Raw genomic sequence first — 24,962 nt, forward strand, 5'->3', positions numbered from 1 at the left:
AGCTTCTTTTAATGTTCCAATTCAAACTATTTTAAATCTGATCTAAAAGCAGTAAAACTTTTTGATCTTATAAAAACTTTAAATGATCTAAATTTTCGACAACCTTCTGTTGCCTTCGTCAGAGTTTGAAACAGTTTGCAATATTTACCTACGGTATAGTAGCAACCCTGGGGACAGGCGGCAAATTAAAAGAACCGTAAATTATGCAAAGTGTTTGAAACTCTGACGAAGGCAACAGAAGATTGCCGAAGATTGTCTTTTTTTTTTGTTTTTATAACAACAAAATTTTTTTATTTCTTTTAGACCAGCTTCAAAATAGTCCTAATTGAAACATGTTCAATAATGATCACCCAAATAACGGCTTCTTTTAAGACACCACTCAAATTTGACAAACTTGGTGTCTTCTTGACGGAAAGGTAAGCTGCATATGCAAGATTTGCGTATACCAATAGAAACATTTGAAAAATCTAGAACTCAGTGACCTACATATTGACATCGAGACGAGGTATAATACTTCAATTCGTGTAATAAATATTGAAATACTGCACAGCGTAGTTAATTTTAATTCTCATTAAAATGAGAATTAAAAGATTATAAAATCGACGCTGTTAAAAGAGTTTCAACCAAACTCTTTCACCAGCGTCGATTTTATAATCGTATCTTTAAATTCTCAACATACTTCAATTCACCGTTTTGGTAATTTGAAGACGCTCTTTCCAATGGCATCTTTTTTTTTTCTGTTCGAAATACTAGCGTGGAAAAACTTGCCCATAATCGCTATCGTTTAAACAAATGTTTACTGTAACTGTAACGAGAATGAACTTAATAAAAGCGTGCTAAATCAAACTTCACCGAAACATAAAGCAAAAAACATTCCTAAATAAATCATCATTCCACACCTGAAGGTAAAGCCTGCGGAATGGCCGATGGAATGTGTTGCGCTGCCCCCTCTCCTAAGAAATAACAGACAATTAGAAACCATTTTGCGTTAACAAAACCATGTGGATTTTCTACAAGGTCACAGTTTACTAGACCCACTCAATTCAACTCTATGCTGCATTTATCAGATCTTCAATGGTGTTAACGTTGTGCTTACACCAAATTCCTAAACTTGTGGTAAAGAAATTATGGCAATTTTATGAAGACAAGTTTGTAACGGGGACACAAAAAATTAAATCCCTGCTAATCGCTTAGCATTAAATATCAAAAATATCTCAAATTTAGCAATTAGACTAATAAGATCTTTAGAAAAACTAATCCCTCACAGAATTTGTTTCCTTAGGAAAGTAATATTGTAAAAGCCTTTTATTTATTTATTTATTTATTTATTTATTTATTTATTTATTTATTTATTTATTTTTTATTTATTTATGTACTCATTAATTTATTAATTAATTTATTTATTTACTTAATTTCTTTCTTTCTTTCTTTATTTTATTTTATTAGCTTCGCCAACATTATGTAAATACATTCGTGTAATCAAACAAAGTAACAAAGTAAAAGTGGCAGGGTTTCCGCAACAGCGTGAGCCAGTTACTGCGGGCCCAGAAAATTAAAAAAATATAAGAATAGTTAAAATACATGGCCACAAAATTTAAAGCAACACGAGAGCGGCTGAGCAAGACTACGGCGCTTATCACATTTAGGACAGTCAGACTAAAAAGTGCGGGGATTTTCACAGTCCTAATTACTTAAGGTGGTTTTGTAATACTCTACCATTGCCTGTTTAAAATCATTTGCAGGGCGTTCATGCACAGGTTCAGTTCATCAACAACAACGTTCCAGACGCGTATGCATCTGATGATGTAGGACTTTTGATAAGTTACTGTCTGACATTTAGGCCCTACATTTTTAGAAAACAAGACAATAAAGCATGAGTAAAATCTCCACAAAAAAAGAAATTATTACCCTCGTTCTTCTGGTACGGCAACTGTTTCTCCTTTTCCATCTGAATTTCAGCTCTGTCCTAAAATAGGAGGAAATTTTTCTCTAATCAGAATCATTAAACGAAAAGAACTAGTTTTCCAGTGTTACGAAATTTTAAGGTAAAATTTTAAAGATGGAAACTTCAAATAGATAACCACCGAAATAAGCCATTGAGTCCGCCTGAGTCTCTCGTGATTATAAATCTGACACTTTTGTCAGAAGATTGCAATTATGGTTCTGCGTTTTCGCCGTCCAGTCAGTCCGCAAAACATTCCTCCGTAACTTTAACTTGTTTTCTTCGTAGCTTAAAGGCCGATGTTCACGGTCAAGCGCATGCGCGAGCAGACCGGCTCAAAAATAAATTGTACGGGTCGACACTAAATTCGATGCGAGCTTGTGGTGGAGCAATCTGTTGAAATCGCGCCCGAATTTGGATCATCCGCTCTTCGTTCTTCACTTTTTAAAATCTTTGTTTCCTGTTGTAAATATAATTTCGATTTTTGTAAGGTTAAAAGTGTTTTAGCATCCGAAAACGACATTTTTGTCGATGGATCGGCAAGGAGACGTCGCAGCCGACCGGCGACGGGACGTTCTGTGGACTCTGGAAGCAAAGAAGTTAAAGCGGACAGAGTGGAGTGGATGTAGAAATCCTGAGTGGTTAACAAGATAAGTCCACCAAACGTGGAAAATTGGTAAAGGGATAAATCCGTTTAAAATAGACAACGATTTCGCGGCACATCTGCTTTCGCTGGAAATGGCAAAGGTCACCAACTGGCTTTGGATGAACTCGCGAGGATTTTCTAGATTTCAATCGTACTGTTTGTTCATATGGAAGTCAACTGTCAAAAACGGAGGATTCCACTGACAAACAGCATCAAACATCAGTGTTTTGCTTTGGATGGAAAAAAACTGTACAACACTGAGACGCGGAGCGAATAAATATGAGATCAAATGTGCGAGTTAGTTGTATTCGTCTATTAGCGGGCTCGAAAAGCGAGCAGTAAAAAAAAAATCCAAAAGATTTGTGGCAAACTACAAAATCTATTGTAAGGAATTCTTGTGAATGGCAAACGCAGTTTTGATTTGCCACCATGGCAGAGTTTTCTCAAATGTATTCCAGCATCTCGGAAGGACGCTCAGTGTTGTTGCATCGCTTCTTGAAGCTTGCGGATTTCTCGTTCTTCGCCTTCTCGCTGGTCTAATATGATCAGGCTATCGAGCGTACACACTATAGTCAGTGCTGATGAAATACTGGATTTAAGTACGTAAGTTTGAGGGAGCTTCTCGGCTTTTCGAACCGCGCGTAATAAAAAAAAGGTCGATGCCGCGAGATATCGACATTGTACTAAAATCAAACCGTAACCGTTCGCATAAGTTCTGGCATTTCTTGAATGTCATGGGACATTCACGAAGCGGCGCTGCAAATATCCACATGTGTTTTACATGGACAGCCTTTTTGTTTCTTTCTGAAACGTGACCGAAACACTGGCCGGTCAGTTTTATTTTTATGCCAGCAAGTTATAAGACTTGCCCGCCGTATCCCGCCGGTGTTGTGTACTCGCTTCTAATTGGTCCAAAAACAATTGGCTTGACAGCGCTTACGTTATCGCTCGCACGTGCGCCGAACCGTAAAACTCTCCCTTTAATTCTTTATCAATGTTGCAAACGTCCCTGATAATGATGAAACACCCAAACTTTTTCTGTTTCAAGTAGTATCCATTGTCTCAGCTGACCAACTCGCTAATTAACCTATCGTTTCTTTAATTTCTCGAACGTAATGCCACTATTTCTTACTTAGCTTCTTGAAGGCATTATTATTAAAAAAAAAATTATCGAAGGCATTATTGTCCTTCTCTCCGTTACTTTATTTCCTATTTACAAGATGTTACGGATGGAAGAGAGAGGACAAGTACTAATAAAGTTCAGTCAATCAATTTATACGTTCACCTTTTCGTTCGGCAACTCTTGTTCTTCTAAATCGTTCTGATTCCTTGGCTACGAAAGGAAACAAATATGTCCATAAGACAGTATATTTCCAACAACGCGATGCTATCGTTTTTAGGGCGTCTTAATTTGTCAGGCAACATTAGCATAAAAAAGTAATTCTTGGCCATGGGGTTCAGCTAGTAAGCCAGAAGTTTAACCGTAGTTATGCAACTTGCGCCAGGATTGTTTGTTGGCGCGGCTGGGATGGGGCTTGGGGTCGTACATCTACGCTATTCGTAGGTGTAGCCGCCAAATTCAAAGTATTCACCACAATTGACAGCCGCAGGGTGAAAAAAGGAAACGTTCAGACTCCAAAATCTTAACCTTCAATCACTGCTCTTGTCACCAACACATCGTACGTACAACATGAAGATACACATTGTTTACACAAACCAACGGCTTCGTAACGTATATTCAGTGAGATCACGTTGCACGGTAAGAAAATACGGAAATACAAAAGAAAAATACGGGTTGCACTTCCTTGCAGAAACTGACAGGCATGATAAGTACTTAAAGAACACGCTTGAACTTCCAGTACAAGAAACACGATAAGATGAAACTTCACACACTGAAAGACCGCCTAGAAAACATGGCGTCTTTCATCACACATGTCCTTTATACCGCACGAGTCTGGATACTAAACTAGCAAAGACCGGTGAACGAAAGCAGGCAACAGACTCGCATCTACAGTAGGGGTGTTTTCTCCCCTTGGGAATAAAAACTGTCACAGATCAACCGGCTTGAACACTGAAAGGAAGGGGACAAACTTCTAATGGCGGGAGTGTTGTCCAATACACACAAACAGAATCCAATGGATTGGATTGGCAGTCAGTTAGTATACCATTGGTGTAATACATCTCATTAAAGAGACTTAGGATATTTTTCCAAGGGATCAGGATGAATGGTACGATTGGTACCAATAGAGTGGATGGGCATTCCATCTCATTAAGGGGAGTTAGACTATTTTCGCTACGGATTGGGTTGAGTACAGTGGGATTCCGGTTGTCCATTGGTACCAATGATACGTTTGATACCAATGGAGTGACTTGGCATTCCATTGGTACACCATTGGTGAATTGCATCTCATTAAGGGGACTATTGCAGGAAATGCTAGTATTCCTTGGTGTCTGAAGGTTTCATACACATTTTCACAGTGCTAAAAAAGGATGCCAGCTCATCAAGTAACCGAAACGATCTTCCTTCTGCATTTGCGAGGATGTCTCCAAACTTGTCCCAAGTACAGTGGGGCATGGACACAGATTTCACTTTATGGGCAGCTGCTAAGGCTTTCAGTTGCACGGCATCCATGACATCATTAAGAAACTGGTGAAAAGTGCTCTTGCATCGACCTGTTCATTATGTTTTGAAAACATAATATCAACATATTGATGGAGCTGGTATATATGTTAAGAACTACAGCAAGAGGCTTTTCTTAGAAACAGTGGACATGACTATAGATAGTGACACCTAATCAAATGAAAGATGTGCCCTTGCACTTATGTGCTCTAATTTGAATACAAAGACATAAGTAACACACAAGATGGTAGCACAAGTCCAACGAATAGCATCACTCTGATGAAGGTGCCAAGCAAAATTTATATACCAAAAAAAACAACAACAACAACAACCAAATCGGTTTAAATAACATTTTTTCTTCATCTGCATGGTAGGTAAATAATATGGCACCCTATTGAGGAAGCTGACTTTCCTACACAAAATATGATCTGTTACTATTTTACGCCCCCTTTCCTAAATTGGGAAAATGTCAATCATGGAAGATTACTGCCTTGCATTAGGTATATCCGTATTAAGAATCAAAACAGTAGGAATTTGTCTTGTTATGATGTAACAGTGGTATGGATATTTAAGTTTGTATCTCAGTTAATTATGCTTTCAATAAGTAGGATGTGAAATTTTGGTCCATTCAATGAGAAGCGAGCGAGCGACTTTGAGAAAGTCTAGGAATATACTATATATTGACCTCAACAACAAAAAAAGGATTCCCCCCCTCCCCCCCGACCTCCATTTAGAACTGAAAGGAAGAAATTAAAAATAAGTAAATAATATCATTTACATACGTACTAGGTATTTCAGTTCAGGGAGCAAAGGGGTGTTAATAACTGTAGATTTAATGTGTAACGAATTTAAAACAACATAAATTTCTTTGAATTAACTTTCACCAATGGATTGCAATTTACAAATGTGTTACACATTTCTTGGACATGCAAATAAAGTTCTCACCTGTTGGCAGGACAATGGCTATCCATAAAATATTCGGTTCGGACCAGAAGTCATTTACCGATGTTGACGTGTGACCCAAGCAAAAACTTATCAGTCATTGTCAGGATACCAAGAAGGACTGTGGTTTCACGTTGCTTCTTGCCTTTACCAAACAGCCAACAAATTTGTAGAAAAAAATTAATGTTGAATATGTATATCATTCTACAAACACAAGAGCTATTAACAGCGCACAAAACCTTGTAGCCTATTATGATGCCGTTATATTTATGAATTGCTTGGTTAATACCATCTAAGCCTGTTGTCTCATGCGATGCAAGCAGCCCGGCTAGACAACACTGTAGATTTTTAATTTCGTCCACTGATAACTTGGTTGAATCACACAACACCCTGAAGCTCCTGACGCACCACATTTCGCAACGACTGAAATCATCCTTTACTTTCCAGAAAATTAACACCGCCACTTGGGAACACCAGTTTCTTGCATATCAAAAATATTAGCTACGAACTTTATGAATATTGCCACGTACCCATACAAGTTAACAGAACGATAACTTAAACTTTTTCACGTTCGCGATCCAGCGACAGATAAAAGAGAGATACAGCACCAGTCCCAGACTCGGCCAACAGGAAGCGTTGAGACGTACGAAGAAATCCTATTTTATACCTTGGGTTCCGCCCAAGCAATAAGCATGCAAATACTTACTTCACACAGCTTCCCTGGTAGCAGTGTCCAATCGAGGTCATTTTCGTAACATTCTCCAAATCTACGTTGCAAGCCACTGACCATGACTTCAGAACTACTTGTAGTAGAACTCCAAGCGCAATCCTGACAACGCGTGCAAACACGGTCTATCTGAAAGGTCCGTTTTATTAATAAGAAAGCCCGGACTATTATCAAAAAATGTTTATACACGGACCAATTAGAAAGTGAGATGTTGACACATATTGTTGTGTTTCAAATGTAGCCTTTGTAATCATTCTTGACCGGAAATGATTGGAAATACAACAAATAATACCACCATTACGTTTGATTAATCAATGTATTAAGACAAGCATTGCGTAAAGTAGCGGAACGCAGTGTGACATTTTGTGTATTGCGTGAAATATACCTAACTGTATTGTTTATCTTAATACTGTATAATAAGACAGATTGCCCTATTTCAACACAAGATGATAAACATTCAACATTTCTCAAACGCCGATTCAATCCTGTTTGGACCTAGAAAGGTATATAAGGCAGCATCCAATAAAAAGGTGTAACAAAATTAAACTCACAAGCCGATTCAATCCTCTTTGGACATACAGGGTGTTTCAAAAGTTCGTGGACATTTTAAAAAGTCTATACTTCATCCAGATTTCTTATATTTCTCTCCATTTTCTTGCAGGTATTAACAAATCTTATTGTTTATCGATTTTCAGAACTTTTGTATGAGTCAGATAAAAAGCCTCGTTGAAATAAATATTTTCCCGCCAAAAGGTGCAAATCTGTGTCGTGTGTGTTTTTGTACTTTCCCGCCATTTTTGTCTGTTTTCAGTAGCAACTACATACTGTAGATTTTCAACGTCTTGATAACATTTCTAATTAGGAACCCTAAAAAAGCAGTCTACTTAAGAGCACAGGCAGCAATTCTACGATCATCTGGAGTATCTGTTCGAGAAACGGCTAAAATACTGCAAAAAAGCAAGAGCTGGGTAGCGAAGTGGTCAAAATCACAAGAGTTTTACGACAAGCCAAGAAGTGGTCGACCATCAGTCCTTGACAGAACCGCAAAGAAAGTTATAGAAAAAGCAAAGTATAAACGAGGAAATTCTACCAGAAAAATCAGCAAACAACTGAAGAACAAAGGTCTGCCTGGATCTGCACCAACAGTGTGGAGGTATATGTCAAGAAAAGGATGGAAACCTTTGAGACGAAAAAAGCTTCCACTTCTGAGCAACAACCAGAGGAAAGCTCGCTTAGTTCTCGCTCGTAAATATCGTAAATTTACAGCAGATGAATTGAAAAGTTTCTCTTTAGCGATGAGTGCCCTAAATACCTTTTTCATCTTCCGAACCCTAAAAACGATATAGTATGGGGCTCACAGGAGAGTCAAGTTCCGCCATCGTACCAAGTTAAAGGAAGCGCCAAATGGATGGTTTGGGGTGGCATGACAGGCCGCGGCCTCACTTCCCTACATTTCATCCCGCAAGGACAAACTGTAACGGCAGAGTATTACATCACAAAAATCCTTGAGAAAGAAGTGAAGCCTCTTTTCAGCCGAAGATCTACAACAGAAGAGCCTGTAAAACGAAAGCTTTTCACGAACAATAGCAGTGCGATCTTCGTTCAAGATGGGGCACCAGCTCATACGGCGAAAGCAACACAGCAGTGGTGCAAGAGAAACCTCCCGAATTTTATCCAAAAAGGTGAGTGGCCAGCAAATTCGCCTGACCTTAACCCTATTGAAAACCTATGGAGCATCATCGACGAAGCTGCATACAGAGATCCGATCCCTAAGACGATGGGAGGACTAAAATCAAGGTTACGACAAGCCTGGCGAAACATACCGCTAGCAAGCCTAAGGGAGCTGGCTCGTTCCATGCCGCAACGGCTCAAAAACGTTATACAGAACAATGGGGGGCACTCTGGATATTGATGTTTCAACAGTGGTCAAAGGAAACAATGTACATAAAACTGGAAAACCTTCATTAATATCGGATTCCTAAAACTATCATTTATTTGTATTAAAAAAAGTGTCCACGAACTTTTGAAACACCCTGTAGTAAGGTATAAGGCAGTATCCAATAAAAAGGTGAGACAAAATTAAGACCTTTATAATTACTATGTCAAACTTTAGAAGAAAGATACCGAAAAAGTACAAATCTGCATAAGACAAATTGTAATTCGTGTTTACCTTATGACAACGTGATTTGTTTCATGAAGTAGCCACTCAGAGTGAAGTCCTTCACTCCAGAGCGATGTCTACACCACGTGAATACCGCGAGACGGTCAAACACCTTTCCAGAAGGGAAGTATCCGAGGAGAGAGCAGACCTTTTCAAAACCATAAACGGAGACGCTTTCTTTCCACTGAAAGCTGGCCAGAAGACCTACGAATGGCTTTTAGGCGGAAGCCTATCGGAGATCGGGACACATTCAAGCTGATGCTATTTTGTTCAGGAAACGGCTGTTCCCCAAACTTGATCTCAAGGTGGATCCTACTCTCACAAACTTGGCCGTCAGAAAAAGCAGAGAAGAGGGCTAGACAAATAGATTTCTTCTTGAACAATACAGACGGAATTATTTTACTACGACCTTGATCACAGGAAACTGTTGTTTCTTGACGAGCTACCGAAACAGTAAAGCCAGCACCGCTACTCTGTAGTATGAATAAAGAAAACAAGAAAAACATCCAAAAAAAATCAAAAAGCACAAAAACCATGCACTGCTGAAGAAAAAAAATAACGGCTCCTTTAGGAGCCTCCAGATGTATAAAAGACTATGACCAATACGTGTTACTTTATGTGCAATGGACATTTTTCGTATGGTTCGCATGTAGATCGAGGAAGATTCAGGTCATGACGTTTGTCAGTTTTACTCAGCCGTTAGGTATAGTACATCTATAGCGTAATTGTTTCGGGTCATGGATTAAAGAACGAGATATATTCATGTGCAGTGGGTTTGTTTCGGCTAACGTATTAAAGAACGAGGTATTTTCATGTGTAGCGCGCTTGTTTCTGCTCATGGATTAAAGAACGAGATATATTTATGTGTAGCGCGCTTGTTTCGGCTCAAGGATTAAAGAAAGAGATATATTCATGTGTAGTACGCTTGTTTCGACCCTATGAATTAAAGAACGAGATATATTCATGTGTAGTGCGCTTGTGTCGGCTCATGCAATATAGAACGAGGTATTTCGTGACGTTGTTTTTGAGATGCAGACTCCAATGGTTAACCAATCGACTGATTACTTTTCCATTTGTACCAATGGTACACACAGCCTACAAGTGTTAATGAGATGCAGTTTACACTGAAATGGTATACCGATCGACTGAGGAGCTTACCATACGTTCCAATGTTACGAATCGTAAGGCCCCTTTGACAAATCGTAATCTTTTACCAATGGTACGATTGGTGAGGGTGTTTTGACAAATCATATCCGTTTGTGAATATTGGACATAGATGGGAGTTAAATAGTATTTTTCTAGTATATTTAGTAGCTTTAAATAAGTCTTGGTTTTCTGCTACATAAAGCGTCGTTGTAATTCGTGGGTTATAGTTTAATCTTAGAGAACAGTTGTAAATTATAGGCGTTACCTGAATGAATAGAGATGATGATGATGATGATTATTATTATTATTGTTATTAGACAAATAAACAAAGGATCGCCCTGATCAGTACCCCCCAAATTATACAATCATGAGCCTGATTTTGAAGGAGCCGAAATTGATTCACGTCTCTTTTAAATGATAAGCACCCAGAACGAACAAACAGTGACTAATTCTTTTTTTAGCTCTTATGATATTCTAATAGCCTGGGTATATTTTCAGTATCACTCAAAGCAAGCACTTGTGTACGTTAGTTTATTACGAACGGTCATCAACACAGGAACATATTACCTCCTTTTTTCTCTGTGGAACACACAAATAAGCAAAAATGCGACCATTTTCGGGCGCACGTAACTAACACTTACGAAATTTACTTTCACACACTTTGGGAGTTCGTTAGCCTACATAGCAAGCGTTTCAGTGGGGTTTTGTGCAGTTTTTGATTTTTGACCGCGCGGATATTGGGACGAGACCGAAAAAACGGAGAACCGGGGAGAGGAGAAAGAGGAGAGGTTTCGTCTCTCTCCTCTTGCCTTCCTCCTTCCTCCGTTTATATATTGTCTCTGGTCCCAATTTCTGCGCGTTCGAGCAGCGAAAAACGCACAAAACCCCACTAAATATTGCAACTTAGGGCCGGAGTTCCTCACCTCAGCGCCACAAATGTCCATTTTAGCATGTTTTGGTGATCGTCTTCCTCTTTGGGTTGTTGTTGTTGTTGTTGTTGGTTCATCTGGGTCGCCAGATTTGTTGCCAACCGATAAAGCAAACATCTGAAAAATATGGAAAGCTCCTGTAAATCCTTGGCTTCAGTATATACTTTACCTCCTTTGGAGTTTGTTATAGGTTACGATCAACCAACCCCCTGTTCAACACCTGGTCCAAACATCGACGTCTGCAGTCTGTGATTGGTTGTGCCGAACAGGAGAATTTACATGATGTGTACATTGAAGACAATGAAGTGTTATTTTTTTGACAGAGGCATTGGATGACGTATGGACACCAGTTTGAACTACCGCTCGTACTGCAGGATCAGCCTCCGTTTGGCAGGAGAACGTTTAACAACTGATAAAACTCAATCGTCTTTTCTATTACTATTCCCGAGGAAATATTTTCAACTTAGAAAAAAATGTCTGTTATAAAAAAAAAACAAACAAGCCGTATCGAAGTTGCTATGGCACCATGGCATCACTATCAGTGTCTGTAGGAAAATTGTGTTTTTCTACATGAGCTTTGAAAACTATCCTTAAAGAAGTTAAAGAGCCTTAGTTAAATTTCTCAGGAAAAGTATTAAGTGTAATGTAATCATAACTTACTGATTGTGGTTGGCTTGCCTCCGTTCTGTTTGGCAGCCCCCGCATTCGTTCATTGATGCTCATTTCTATACGGTCAAGTTCCTTGTTCTGTGAAAACAGAGAATAAAACATGTAGCTCACAAATATTAGCAACCTTCCGTAGGTAAGTATGGGCTTAGCACTGAAGTTGTTATTCGCTCGAGCAAATAAGGGTGAGATATAAATTAAAGCGAATTCAGAGCTTTTCTCAGTCAATAATCCGGGATGATTCTACATAATATCACCATTTTTCGACTCTTTTTGTCCAGCGTTTTTGTTTCGGTTAGCCTGGCTTGTAATTTCGTGATAAGAAACGAAGCGAAATATTTGGATGAATTGCCATGTTAGTTGTGATGACATGATCGACCACGCGCTAATTTAGGCAAAATTTTCGTTATTCGGATTACAACTGATAATGAACATCAAAACTTCTGTTCTTTGTTTTCAAGTCTTCACCTTGCAAAGAATTGCTCTAATTTAATCGGGGTTTTTAAGAGCGGCAATCCAGAAATTTCGCCTGAAGGTGTGCAAAATGAAAAAATCGAAAATTTCCAAACTTTGCCAGAACATAGGTCTAGATGAAGTATTTCTAGAAAAAATACTTTGAGTTCGATTAGATTTTTATTTTAGGCAAACGGCGACAAAGTCGGTTTGGCCGCTCTCACATCCCTTTTCACGGCGTCCACACCATACGTTACTTGAAAGTCGCCTAAAAATAAACAGAAAAGTAAATCCGACCATTAAACATCTTAATCAAAAGAATGAATATATAGGAACAGTCTGAAGTGTTATTTGCTCAATTCCATCGCGAACTAAATATTTTTGGGATTTTTAATTTTGTTCAATATTTCGCCGATTTTGGCGGAACAAAAACATGGACACATTGGGAGGGTAAAATCGCTCCTTGGTACATGGCGTGGTTTCATATCAAGTACATCGAGCGAAAGAGCAAGGTTTCATCTTCAAATAACTGCAATAAAATTTTTGGGCTACGTAAAATATCAAATTTTAGAGCGCCAAACAAAAGTGACCTAACGGTCATATTACGGAGTTCTTTGTCACGCATTTAGAACCGTAAAATGAAAAATATGCACGGTAAAAGAAATAATGGGTCAAATTTTCGCCCAAAATCCCTTCTGTTGCTAAAGTAATACTAATTTTGAGCAACATTTCCCTTACTTACTGCTAAGGCTGTTTGAAATTTCACCTTTAAGCGGCTACTTCGAAAGATTACAAATTCAAATTCTTCTCGTGCCGAACGTCCGAGAACGGATATAGTTATAAATTACCTGGTCTTGAAAGAAACCGTAAAACAGGACATTAGCCATATTTATACTTCAATCGGAAGACTACTGTTTGCAGATCTATACATACCAAACTGTGAGAGCTAAGCATGAAAATAGGTTTCTACTTTTTGCCTCACAAGTTGTAGACGGCCACCGGCCGTAACGTGTTCGAAGCAAAGAAAAAGATTGCGTGACAAGTACCCAGGCGTTCACGCGGTTACGCGTCTACATTACAAAGAAAAGACATTCCAGTCGTTACGCTTTCTCTAGCAGTTTGTGGAGCGTGTTTGGATTTAAGAATCTTCAAATGATACTTTAATGTTCGTTTGTTTGATCATTTTTTACGAGATCTTTTTGAACGGACCAAAGTAAATTGGTGTTCAACATTTAACCCTGGGACATTTTTGTCCTAAGTATTGTCTAACTCATCAGTTGGAGAATATCCTTGGGTTAACATAAATTTGACCGCTATCTGGTACTCTTCTACGAGAAGATACAGCCTTTTTCGTTTTTAGCGAGGGAAATCATGCAAAAAATGAACACTGAACAATGACTGAAAGGGTGGTGGGAGTTGATTGTCACTGAGTCAATACCTGCCTACGTTGTGTATATAAACATATATACATAACTAAGTGCACGAGCAAGACCTCACTATTTCTTCAATTAATTCAACATATGGCTTTTTAAGCCTTAGTGGAAGACTGTTAGTGTCCATATCAAAATGGCTGCATATTATGCGCAACATAGGGACGCTGAGCTTGGTGAGCTTGTTTTTTGCATACATTTCACAAAGGTTGTATGCATCATAAGTAATTGGGTGGGTCAGCTGGCACTCTTCAAGGACATGTGCACGAGTAGTTGAATATGCAGCTTGCTCTTCCACGGCTTGAGCATCCCACTCATCTCCATCAACCTGACTTCCTTGTCGCAATTTCGCTGCCGTTCTTGAGAAGTACGATTTTATTTGCTGCGACGTTAGAAATTCATCCACTTTGAATCTGCGGCTGCCATCTTCATGCTTTGCATGGCGCATGTCTTTTGCTACCTGTGCAGAATCTGCTTTGTGCCCAGTTTTTTCTCCTATTTTAAATCTTTCGTCAAGATAGGCTTTCTGCTTGGCATTGAATCGGGCAGCCTTTTTGGCAGAACGTAATGCCCATCCCTGCGGTAGCACCTGAACACTTTGCTCTGAAAGTACAGCTCCGGAAATGAAGGGCTGTGCGCTAGCTCCTTCCTGTAATTTTTCTGCATAAAGAATCTTTGCCCTGTCGATAAGACTGTGCCTTTCCTCTACAAATTTGCATTTGCCATAATGGATATGTCTCTCCAGGTTACAGTGTCGCTGGAAAGTGCTCACGCACCCTTCAACTGGACAGGAAAATAGCCCGTTCTCGTTGTCAGCGGATGCTTCAAGGTCTCCCTCCCCTTGGACGGTTTTTTCTACCTTTCTACGAACAGAAGACGGCTTGCTGTCAGGTGGAGTGATGTCTTGGAAGTCTCCAGCAGAGAAGAGACTGTCAGGAAACACGGCTGAATTCCCCAACGAGCCTGTTTGTACTAAAGAAAAAGAGAAAATAAACAAAAAACTTTATTACTAAAGTTATTGTTTTTATCTAAACCAAACACAGATTTTCAAGCATTTTGTGTCAATGACGGAGGGTACTTTTCGATCTCAAATAGGCATGGGCCCAACCCTCGTAGGAAGATTCTTGAACTAAGGGCGTGGCTGATCATGAAAAACGAAACCTTCAAGAAAAAAGTTGCTTGTAGAAGTAAGCAATAAATACATTTTTACCTTGCAACTGAGACCATGGTATGGCCTTTCCTTCTCCCACATCAAATGCTCTCCATGCAATCATACATTCCTCTCCATAGTAGAAATTGTTGAGGTTGCTCACTCCTTCAAGTTTTCCTTGCAAAGAGGTTGGATGCTGCTTTCTGGAATCGATTAAGGTAACTCGGACACCTCGGACACCACCATGGGATAGAATAGCTTTTTTGAGATCGTCTGCAGTGACTACATCATGGCCTTCGTTAATGTAGCGAAGGACGTGGGCTTTGATGGTGGCTGCTCTTCTGTCACATGGACCCTTCCCGCCTTGTGGGTCACTAAAGTCTATTCTCTCAACTTTAATACCAGTCGCTTGTTCCATAAGTTGACAAGTGGCTAACATGGTGACACTGTGGTAACACCCCGCGTTGTCCTGTCGGAGAAAGGCAGTTGAAATTTCGGGATGTTCTCTCTTGAGCCCCTGCAGTGTGTGTCGGATGATGCTGACCACCACGTCGCTGTCTTGACTGCAATTCTCGACTATGTGTACAAACGCTTGGTGTTGTAGCTTTTCACCAAGCTTACGGACAACAACACTAATATGCCAAGAAATTCCTCTTTTGGCAAACCAATCAGCTTGAGTTTCCCTGAACTTCTGCGGCAGAAATTTCATCGCCCAGTCTTGTGTGATGAGAACTGAGGTTTTGTCAAGTCTTTCTAGAAGACTTGTTCGCGCCTTATCCTGCTGAATTGACCTTAACTGATGAGCTTTCCAGGATTCAATTGACTGGCATGCTTGCTGAAATGTATACACCAAGTCATCGCGGTCTTCGTCATGAAGGTGGGAGCTCCTTAATAAAGACTCGATTTCCATGATTGCGGATTTCAGTTGATCACAAGACGGGCAGCACTTGTCGTGGGAATGGTCACACGTCATACGAAGAAGCTCTTCTGTAGGGTCACTAAGAGCGTGTGTGCTGCAATGATCTGGTACGTTAGAGGCTGCTGTAATGTGTACCTATGACAGTTAAGGAAAATATGACTCAAGGTTAGATATTTAGATATTCCAACTTCACTCAGTAGAGAACAGATAATGAGCCATATCCGGAAAAAGTACAAATAACTCGTGACGTTTATACTTCAGGAGACTTTTGTATCCGTGTGAAACACACAACATGGTTTACAGACTGGACAGTGTAGTTGATCTTGCTGTGTGATGTTTGTATAACTTACAGCAAATTCAAGCTTGGTATTACTTACCTTGTAGTCGGTTTTGAGGTACTGTTTCCCTTCCTTCAGTAACTGCTGGCATTTAAGGACCCAATGTCTGTCGCCTAGTTTTTCAACCAACGCTGTCAGTTCGTCAAACGCCTTCGCTCCCTCAGCCGCAAAGTAGTCCAAGCCTTGAAGAGATTTTCTCACTGTTGCGGTACAAGATGACAATATGCGCAGCATTGTCGAGGTGCTGAAAGGCGTGAATTTGGTCTCCGAACAAAACTGGTGGTACTGTTTGGTTATCCGTTGCGGAATCATAGATCTGATGACATTTGGTGTTTCAAGAATGTTACCATTTGTCAAAAACAAGTAGCGTTGGCCAAACGGCAAGTCTTGTACAACGTGTGGGCTAGTTATAAAACACAAGAAATGGTCTAGCTGAGATTCGTCTACACGCATTCTAGGGCTTTTAGTGGCAGGCACGGGAACACCGCGACCATGTTGGACTTCGTGCTGTCGTGCTGCTTTGATCCTATACTCCGTAATGCCTGGTATAAACTGCTGGATCACGGAATAAGGAATCAGATCAGCCATTATTGATAACACCTGCCGCCGAGTGTCCCAACTATGGGCGTTCTGATATGCCTCTGCCAAGGCTTCCAGGTACTTCTTATCCGCTGAAGTTTGGACTGACGCGCAGAGGGCTTTCTCCACTGACTGTGAACTCTTCAGTGCTTCCCATAAGGACGCAGGGTTTTGGGGAGAGATGACCTCCAGTGACGCAACGACAGCATCTTTTGCTTTCGAAATACGAACATTTTTGGTGCGTGTACTCAACTGCTCCCAGCTCTTTTTGGGTTGATTTACGGTTTCTTTGCCACAAATGCTAAGAAACTCGTTCAACTTTAAGCGACGAAGAGTCTGGTTTTCAAGGGAACTTGAGGAATCACTGCTGTTACCTGTAGTGTCTGTTGTAAATGGACTATCATCTGATGCAGTGACAATTGACAGGTTTTTCATTGCTTCAGATATTCCAGTGGCACTTTCTTTTTCCTAAAAGGAAAAGAACAAAAACGTGAATGACATAGGAAAGCGAAGTTACACAACGGTGATCTAGAAACATGATAAAACCACGTCGACCAAATTTTACTTTTGAATCTATAAGTAGCATATGAAGCTAAAACTAGGTAAGCTTTTCTGTTTTGGTAGTAGATTTAACTAAACTTACGCCTCACATTTATCTTACTCAGTTTCCTTAACCCCTGATGAAGGTTAGTCTGTCTAACCGAAATGGGCACAATCAAAGAAACATTTAAAACGTTTTCTGATGTCTGATCAGCCAGGTTTTTGCAATCTATCTGATTTAGCTAAAGGTGGCCTGGCAAAAAGGGCCTTTTAATTAAAGGCATTGTAGCTACCATGGCTCATGTAGTAGGGACACACCCCCTGCGGCGTTTGCTGACTGTCAGAATTGTTTAGCATGAATTTTGCGAGAACTTGTTTATCATAATATATCCGATAGTGTTAATCCAGATGAAATTTAAGGTGGCTTACTACAGTTTTGAGAAACTAAATTTCTTTACGCGCGCGGGTGTCACGCAAGCAATTACGCCCGAGCAAGTATTACGCGAGTGATCAAGGAAAACAAGCAAGCAGTTCGTAATGCGCGCGCGCGCGAACACTAGTGAATGGGTTTCCCCAAAGTGTATGCCGCAGTACGCATGCTCAAGGAAGTCGTAAAAAACGTTTTTCAATCGTAAATTTCTTGAAATCTAGCCATTCGACCTACGCTCATTTTTTGATATTTTTAATTACACGTAAACATCGGTCTTCAGACAACTTATTTTCAAAATCTGTAAAACAAAATTTTTGACATTTTCTTTGATATGCAAAAACCTAGCTTTCAGATTATTGTGTTCACTTGTAAGAACGTTTGTTTTGATCCAAAGTCTAAATGATAAGATTCTGAGTTAAAGTCATACGGGTAGCTTTGGAGTAAACCGTCGTTCAAAGAATTAGATCCCAGTCCTTTGAAGGCCACTCGGCCACTTGTTTTGAGCCACTTCTGGCAAGAGCATGGTAAAATAACAAACACCCACCGTCTTGTATTATGATTGTTTTAACTTTGCTTGTTCACAATGAACAGCGGTGATCATATTTTTGAAAGCATCTGGTGATCCCTATTAACTGCAGTGAGGCGACACGAATTCGTGCGTTGTGCGCGTGCATGAACATAATCGTACATACCGTAGGCTATCTCACGTAGCTGGTGAGGTTGTTCGCAGAATTAGTGTTAGGTTTTAGGTTTGAGCAGCGGAGCCGCGAAAAGAGTAGTGAGGAGACAAGCCTTCACACGCGCTAAAACTTTGTCTTTGCACGATCAATAGCACACGCGTGTGGGCAAGTTCTAGGCATGAATCATAAACAGTGTTCTGTTTGGACTGCTCGGTATTTGCATTTGATAACGCTTAGACTTACTGGATCACTTTCTGTTGATTCCAATGGTGATGAGCAACTCTTTGTTTCTTGTTCAACGCATACGGCTTCAGGGAAAGTCTCAGTTGACTGACATGACATAGATGGGGCGTCACATTGGGAAGGAGCCTCCTCTTTAGCTAGACACAACCGGCATTGTTTACAAATTGCTGGAAACAATAATAAGACTATAAATGACAAAAATACAACTACTTCGTCAGTATTAGAGGATTTTTTCTTTCGTCTGATTCCAAGGTCGATGATGTCACGTGAAAGTTTCAACGGCGTGAACCTGTACATGTTCCAAGTATGAAAAACTGCTCCCTTGGTATTGATTTCTACGAAGTTTTTCAAAAGACGTCATTTTTGAAGAACATACAGGATAGTTATTCCTTTTTGCATCAGAGCAATCGGGTTGGTGAGTTTAAAATAGAACTTTTACTTACGTGAAGCAACTGGAACAAGTACAGAGGTCAGTCTATAGAGTTGCCGAGATTGAGGGAGTGTGATACCACGGTCTCCTCTGAATACTTTTCTCTTGTGGATCGCCCAGTCTGGTGGAACTGAACATAACTTTTTGGAACAACGCCATCTTATTCCATGTGCATCTCGATGTCGTGGACATATTGATATTTTTAAATGATTTTCATTTATGTCGAAAATCCCTAAAAATCAAATGGGAAATGTTTATCAATCGCTTTCCCAGACAGAGAAAAGAGTCTTGAATGAGTTTATTTGCATTCGTTTTTATCATCATTTTTATCTGCATGGTTTTATTTCAGCCTCAATTTAATAAGTGTCAATGTTTACCTACACGTCTGGAAATTTGATGTTGAGCGCATGTTTAATTACTCAAATGACTTATATTTTTGCGGGAGATTTCACAATTTGCAAAAAATCGACTTCCATGACTGGCAATATTGTCACGAGGAAAAGTTTCGTGTTATTCAATGAGCTATGTTTAAAAAAAAAAAAATTAACATGATTGCCAAACCGCAAATTTTTATCCACATTAATTAAGTTATGTTACAAAGCAAGTGGAATTTTGAACAACCTCACACCCATGCTGGAAGATGATAAAAATAAAAAGCGACCAAAGCAAAGAGAGGTCGCAATTAGATTCTTTTAATTTTAAAAATAATAATTTTTGGTAACCTCTTTTTCGCCTGTGTTTCAAGTTGCCATCCCCAAAGAGTTATATTGAATAGGAGCGTGCACTAAAACTGAATATTATAGTTTCGCAACATCACGAAACACCTCTGGCTTGCTGGCGGGTCCGCATGTCTTTCCACGCACATGCAGAATGCTCCTTAGGAAGCTCCAATAATGTAGTATTCCCTGTATTATGCCCAAGCACTGTGTATATTTTTCGTTTTGCTCTGCTTTGTTTTCATTTTTTTAAAGTATAGTTACGCTAAAACGTGATACTTATTCAGACTTACCTGCCCTAGCAAGAAGAAGATCTGCCTCTGTTTTTAAAGTTGAATCAAAGCAGTCATAAGACTTTAAATGGCTTTTGACGTCTTTTTCACACTGCGCTATCGGCAGACATGTGACATTAGCGGGGTTGGAGTTACTGCATCCACATGGCCCTCCAACAAACTCGGAGTAACCACAGGTTAAGGTTGCCATGATGTTGTAACCGCGCACAGATAAGGCGATTCAGTGTGTCAGTGGGGGAGGGGGGATCATTTAAAACTAGGAATACAGTTAAAGTGTTAAAAGTGGTGACTCGCCGTGTTTGTGAACACAAGGCCAGGCTAACAAATAAAGTAACCAATAAATAAATAGAGAAGTGTTTACAAAAACAATGCGGACTACTTTTGTTATTTTTTTTAAGTTTTATACCGGAAACAAACTGGATTTCTACAGATGCAAAAGGAACCAGGGATAATCCTGTTTTTCTGTTCTTTCATCTTTTTTATTGAACTTTCCATATCAATATTTCAAAGTTGGCGTGACCCCCGACAATCCCTGTCCGTGCAAACTATTTCCCTACCCCCACCCTCACAATCCTTTGTCTGTCTATTGTGTAACGCATTCCAGCGCATCCGATGATGCTCCGGCTCAAGACTGGAAGCTGTTTCTCCTCAGTTCACAGGTATATTTTTATTTTACACATATATTTATTTCTCCCGACGTTATCACCAGAAACAATTTACCTTTCTGCTGTCTATGTTGATTCAGAAAGGATAGAAAATCGATTTCCTTTACGGCTTACATGTAACCGTTCGCAACCACCTGCAACCACGGTGATAAGGGATTTGAATTTGGCTCGCAACGAAAATAAACCGCTTGAACTTCAAAAAGTTCACATAAACTAAGAAGTTAAAAAAAATCATGTTCAAAACTGCCATTAACATCGCAACAGTAATAAGTTTTGGCGAAACGTTGACCAACTTTTTTTTTAAAAGCACTTTGTTGAATTTATGCCGTTTAAATGCGTGACAAGCAAATGCGTGTTTTGACCGTTGGGTCACTTTTGTTTGGCGCTCTAAAATTTCATATTTTGCGTAGCCCAAAAATTTTATTGCAGTTATTTAAAGAAGAAACCTTGCTCTTTCGCTTGATGTACTTGATATGAAACCACACCATGTACCAAGGAGCGATTTTACCCTCCCAATGTTGCCATGTTTTTCTTCCGCCGAAATCGGCGAAATATTGAACAAAATTAAAAATCCCAAAAGTATTTAGTTCGCGATGGAATTGAACAAATAACACTTCAGACTGTTGCTAAATATTCATTCTTTTGATTAAGATGTTTAATGGTCGGATTCACTGTTCCTTTTATTTTTAGGCGACTTTCAAGTAACGTATGGTGTGGACGCCGTAAAAAGCGTTGTGGGAGCGGGCAAACCGACTTTGTCGCCGTTCGTCTAAAATAAAAATCTAATCGAACTCAAAGTATTTTTTCTAGAAATACTTCATCTAGACCTATGTTCTGGCAAAGTTTGGGAATTTTCGATTTTTTCATTTTGCACGCCTCCAGGCGAAATTTCTGGATTGCCGCTCTTAAAAACTTAAGATGTAAGTAACTATAATTTATTATATTATTATTCCACACATTCTAACACTGCCCAAAATATAGACAAAAAAATAGACCACCCTCCTCCGAATCCATCGAGACCCTTTCCTTATAATTCAAGACCCTAAGTATTGTTTCTTTACAATAGTCTATTGTTGGACTAACAATAGGGTCTGACGTATACTGAGAAACAATACTTAGAATAGATCATATCTTAGGAAGGCTTCTTGTTCGAATAACAATAGTCTAGCTGTTGTAGAGAATCTATTTTATGATACATCTCAACTCTATAGGAGCCCAGATATTGTTCAGTTAACGCTTGAAATAAATGCGAAGTTAAAGGAACTGCAATTTATTTTTTACGGCCCTTTATCTATCCAGCAACTTGCAAATATTGAGAAAAACTGAACTTCAAAAACGGAAAAGTTGACCTGTATAGTTGCACTTCTGATTTTGCTTGTTTAAATAGGATCATACGTTAACTTAACTAAAAAAGAAACACTGATCGAATTAATTCGGCACGTCGGGCAAAAACGGCATCTTGGAAAATTATCAGTCATGGAAGTAAAAAATGATTAGCCAACATTTAAATTCAAATAGATAAGGGGGTTAGTTCTAAAGAAACTATGGTGCTGCGTCGCTGTGGGGTGGAAACGAATGTTTGGTTTTATCAACAAAGTTGATAACTAAAGGTAATTTGGCCACCGTAAAGAGATTCAAGTGCTGACGTTTCGAGCGTTTGCAGTTCGTTGGTTTAATAATAAAAAGAAACATTCCTATCAATTCATCAGTCTATCAAGAACTGAGTAAAGTAAAATTATAGGTCCTCCTCTTACCTCTGGGTCGATCATTCGCCATTCATTGACAAGTTCCAAAGCTTCCTTAATCTGTTCCCACTGTATCTTTATCTTAATTAGCGTATCAAAAGCAGCCGTACTTGTACGTTGACTCAGATTAAGAACTGAAACGGTAAAGAAACAGAAACGCCAATTTAAATTTACTTGAAGCAAGCATTGTGTTTACACTGAGTTATCTGGGCAGGAACACGTGTACCTCGCATTCATATTTTCTTTCCGGCTAGTTGCTGTTATTTATAATAGAGTGATTAATTTCTAATTACTAGGAACAAACATTTTAATAAAAGAAGTTTAAAACGTTTCTTTAATTAGAAAAGTACACTAGTCTGACCGCGTTGTCATGGTATTTGCAGCATTCATAATATTTTTAAATTATTTTAACTGCTTATAACGTTTATCCAAAGCCATTCATTAAAAGACGACTATACGTATTCACATACTGCAATGTACATGCGAGCGGCGTTCTCGTAGAATTTGAGACGATATTGCCGGGGGGTCATTAAAGTACAAATGAAAGCATTAAGATATTAACTTCACCTAGAACGCAGACATTCTGAGCTTGTAAAAGATCCCCCTTAAAAAAAAAAAACAGATTTTTTAGAAAGAGAAGCAATTTTTTTGTACTTGAATAAACACTTTTTAATCATGAAAAATGTTAGTTATCATGTATCACATAGGTGTGTATCGCAACGTTTCTACCGCTTAGCCTATGACTGGCTCCTAAGTGGGTTATAGGGCGAAGAGAAAAAATCGAGCTCGGTCTGGGGGCGAGAAAGAAAGGGAGGGAGACTCCGTCCCTTTTTTCCTCGTCCCCAGATCGCGCCCGGCTCGCTCTGCTCCCCGCTCCCTTCGCCCCACGCCAAACTTTGGGAGCCTGTTCACAGGCTACGTCCGCTATACCACCGGGCTTCATCAGGCGATGCGGTGGAATTTATGTGCATTAATATATAGGCAGCACGGTTGTTAATGGTGGTGCATTTCAATCTTCGATTTGGTTGCTAGTGATTGGAGGATTTCAATCCTCGCTGTTGAGACTACATCGTTGTCCTCTCGGGGGAAGGCTTTGGCACTGACAGGCTGGTTTTTTATTTATTTATTTATTTATTTATTTATTTATTTATTTATTTATTTATTTATTTATTTATTTATTTATTTTATCGTGGGCACCTGTGCTTCCGGAATTTCAATTGCATTATCTCTAGACCAGCAGTATAGCGGGTTGAAACGTCGCAATTCACACCCATGGGACACAATCTTGAGATAAACGATTAAGTTGAGCTATTAAAAACGCTCTGGCTGGAAAACGTCGAGTGGCTGAAAATAAAGTCTTCTTCCTACCAGGATGAAAAGACACTGCGCTCGATATTCGTGAGCTTCTAGAACTTCAGGAGAGAAGGATAGAACTTCTGTAAAAAATTTCAAAGCAACTCCGGTTTGATCTCCGTGAAAAAATATCTTGCCAGTTGTCATCAGGTCGTTGATAGTCCTGTACACTTGATAGTCCCCCTAACAATAGAAAAGTATCAATGAACAATCATGCTCTTGATGTAACTTGATGTCTGGAATACATGATGCTTGTGCTGTCAGCTAGTTGTCCCACCATATAGGCAATGTAAAAAAAAAAACCGTGGCACTGTTGGTGGTACCAGCTCTAAGCTGGCAAAATGGCGGCCCTCTGATTCAGTAATTGATTGATGTCACTTTTTTGTTGATAAAAAGGCGTGCTATAACACCAAAATTTGGTAAAAATACTGTACATCAGCATAAGCTCTTAATTTTTAACAATTAATTGATTTCTTGTTTTTAGGCAGATTATTGCACACATCTGACTGCAAAGGACTGTTTTACATCAACTTTTTAAAGAATACCTGGCCACACAAGAACTCTACTTTCGCTCTTAATCTGCTTACAGCACCCTTGTCTCTTTTCATCTATAAAACAAAACGGATATTGGAATCATAATGTGGAAGGAGTAGCAAATCAACTAAAGTACATATATCACAACTACATTTGGATTTAAAGTGCAACACCAACAGCTGAGAACAATCAACAGTAACTCAAAATGTGATTTTCTTTCAGCTTGTTCAACAAAAATATCTTAAGTCTGAAAACGACATTTGGATTTAATCTTATTTGTAGCTTAGTCGTTCAATGGAGGCACGGTGGCGTAGTGTCGGTGGTTTGTCCTTTTTTTAATAAATAAATCAATAAATCAATAAACTTAAGACTGAGTCCATGAGAGGACCAGGCAGGTGTGATACATGTCATCTAACCAATTTCGATGAAACTTGGCCAGATTAAAGTACCTACCCAAGAACTCTAATACACTGAGTATGCCACCCTTGCGACTTTTCCCTTGGGGGTTATACCACACCCACCACCCTGGTTTTTTGCTTCAAATCCCAAAATTCCCCTTAAATTAGCATAAAAAATAAACTTGAAATGGATTTTATTGTTGTTTCATGTGAATAAAGACTGGATCTGTATTAGCTTATGGTACCAGTTTCAAGTGACAGGTGCTTATCAACACTTGTCAATGTCA

At 39.3% G+C, this 24,962-nt stretch overlaps 3 protein-coding genes across 8 annotated transcripts in view; 1 reads left to right on the plus strand and 2 right to left on the minus strand.

The window, feature by feature from the left end:
* LOC146461132 (uncharacterized) overlaps positions 1-24,962 on the plus strand; it is a 303,232-nt gene that overhangs the window by 136,099 nt on the left and 142,171 nt on the right. The window lies entirely within an intron of this gene.
* The window catches only part of LOC146461137 (3'-5' exoribonuclease HELZ2-like), a 71,073-nt gene that overhangs the window by 33,133 nt on the left and 12,978 nt on the right, over positions 1-24,962 (minus strand). For 2 of the 6 annotated variants that reach the window (XM_085087408.1, XM_085087409.1), the window contains 10 exons: positions 24,289-24,351; positions 23,759-23,926; positions 22,958-22,994; positions 22,400-22,524; positions 11,774-11,860; positions 11,108-11,230; positions 3,874-3,921; positions 1,909-1,966; positions 900-953; positions 690-737 (listed from right to left, as the gene is read on the minus strand). In XM_085087408.1, the coding sequence (XP_084943534.1) occupies positions 690-737; positions 900-953; positions 1,909-1,966; positions 3,874-3,921; positions 11,108-11,230; positions 11,774-11,860; positions 22,400-22,524; positions 22,958-22,994; positions 23,759-23,926; positions 24,289-24,351 (811 nt within the window). Of the gene's footprint in view, positions 1-689; positions 738-899; positions 954-1,908; positions 1,967-3,873; positions 3,922-6,153; positions 7,421-11,107; positions 11,231-11,773; positions 11,861-22,399; positions 22,525-22,957; positions 22,995-23,758; positions 23,927-24,288; positions 24,352-24,962 lie in introns of those variants that run through there. The other 4 variants (XM_085087410.1, XM_085087411.1, XM_085087412.1 and 1 more) reach the window with 3 other exon arrangements.
* LOC146461139 (uncharacterized) lies at positions 13,706-20,170 on the minus strand. The gene is made up of 6 exons (XM_085087273.1): positions 19,981-20,170; positions 18,985-19,203; positions 18,542-18,708; positions 16,109-17,116; positions 14,873-15,866; positions 13,706-14,634 (listed from the first exon to the last, which is right to left on the minus strand). Exons 1-6 carry the CDS (start codon positions 20,168-20,170, stop codon positions 13,706-13,708), a joined length of 3,507 nt encoding a protein of 1,168 aa, XP_084943399.1.

Source organism: Pavona decussata, unplaced genomic scaffold (genome assembly GCF_977016875.1).
Source record: "Pavona decussata unplaced genomic scaffold, jaPavDecu1.1 SCAFFOLD_202, whole genome shotgun sequence".
NCBI lineage: Eukaryota > Metazoa > Cnidaria > Anthozoa > Scleractinia > Agariciidae > Pavona > Pavona decussata.

Excerpts from the sequence above, each read along its gene's own strand:
- LOC146461139 (XM_085087273.1), bottom strand. The coding sequence starts at position 20,170 with ATGGCAACCTTAACCTGTGGTTACTCCGAGTTTGTTGGAGGGCCATGT. Across the intron at positions 18,709-18,984 it reads ACTTGTTCCAGTTGCTTCAC|CAATTTGTAAACAATGCCGG; the intron begins GTAAGTAAAAGT and ends TATTGTTTCCAG. Across the intron at positions 17,117-18,541 it reads AATCAACAGAAAGTGATCCA|GAAAAAGAAAGTGCCACTGG; the intron begins GTAAGTCTAAGC and ends TTTTCCTTTTAG.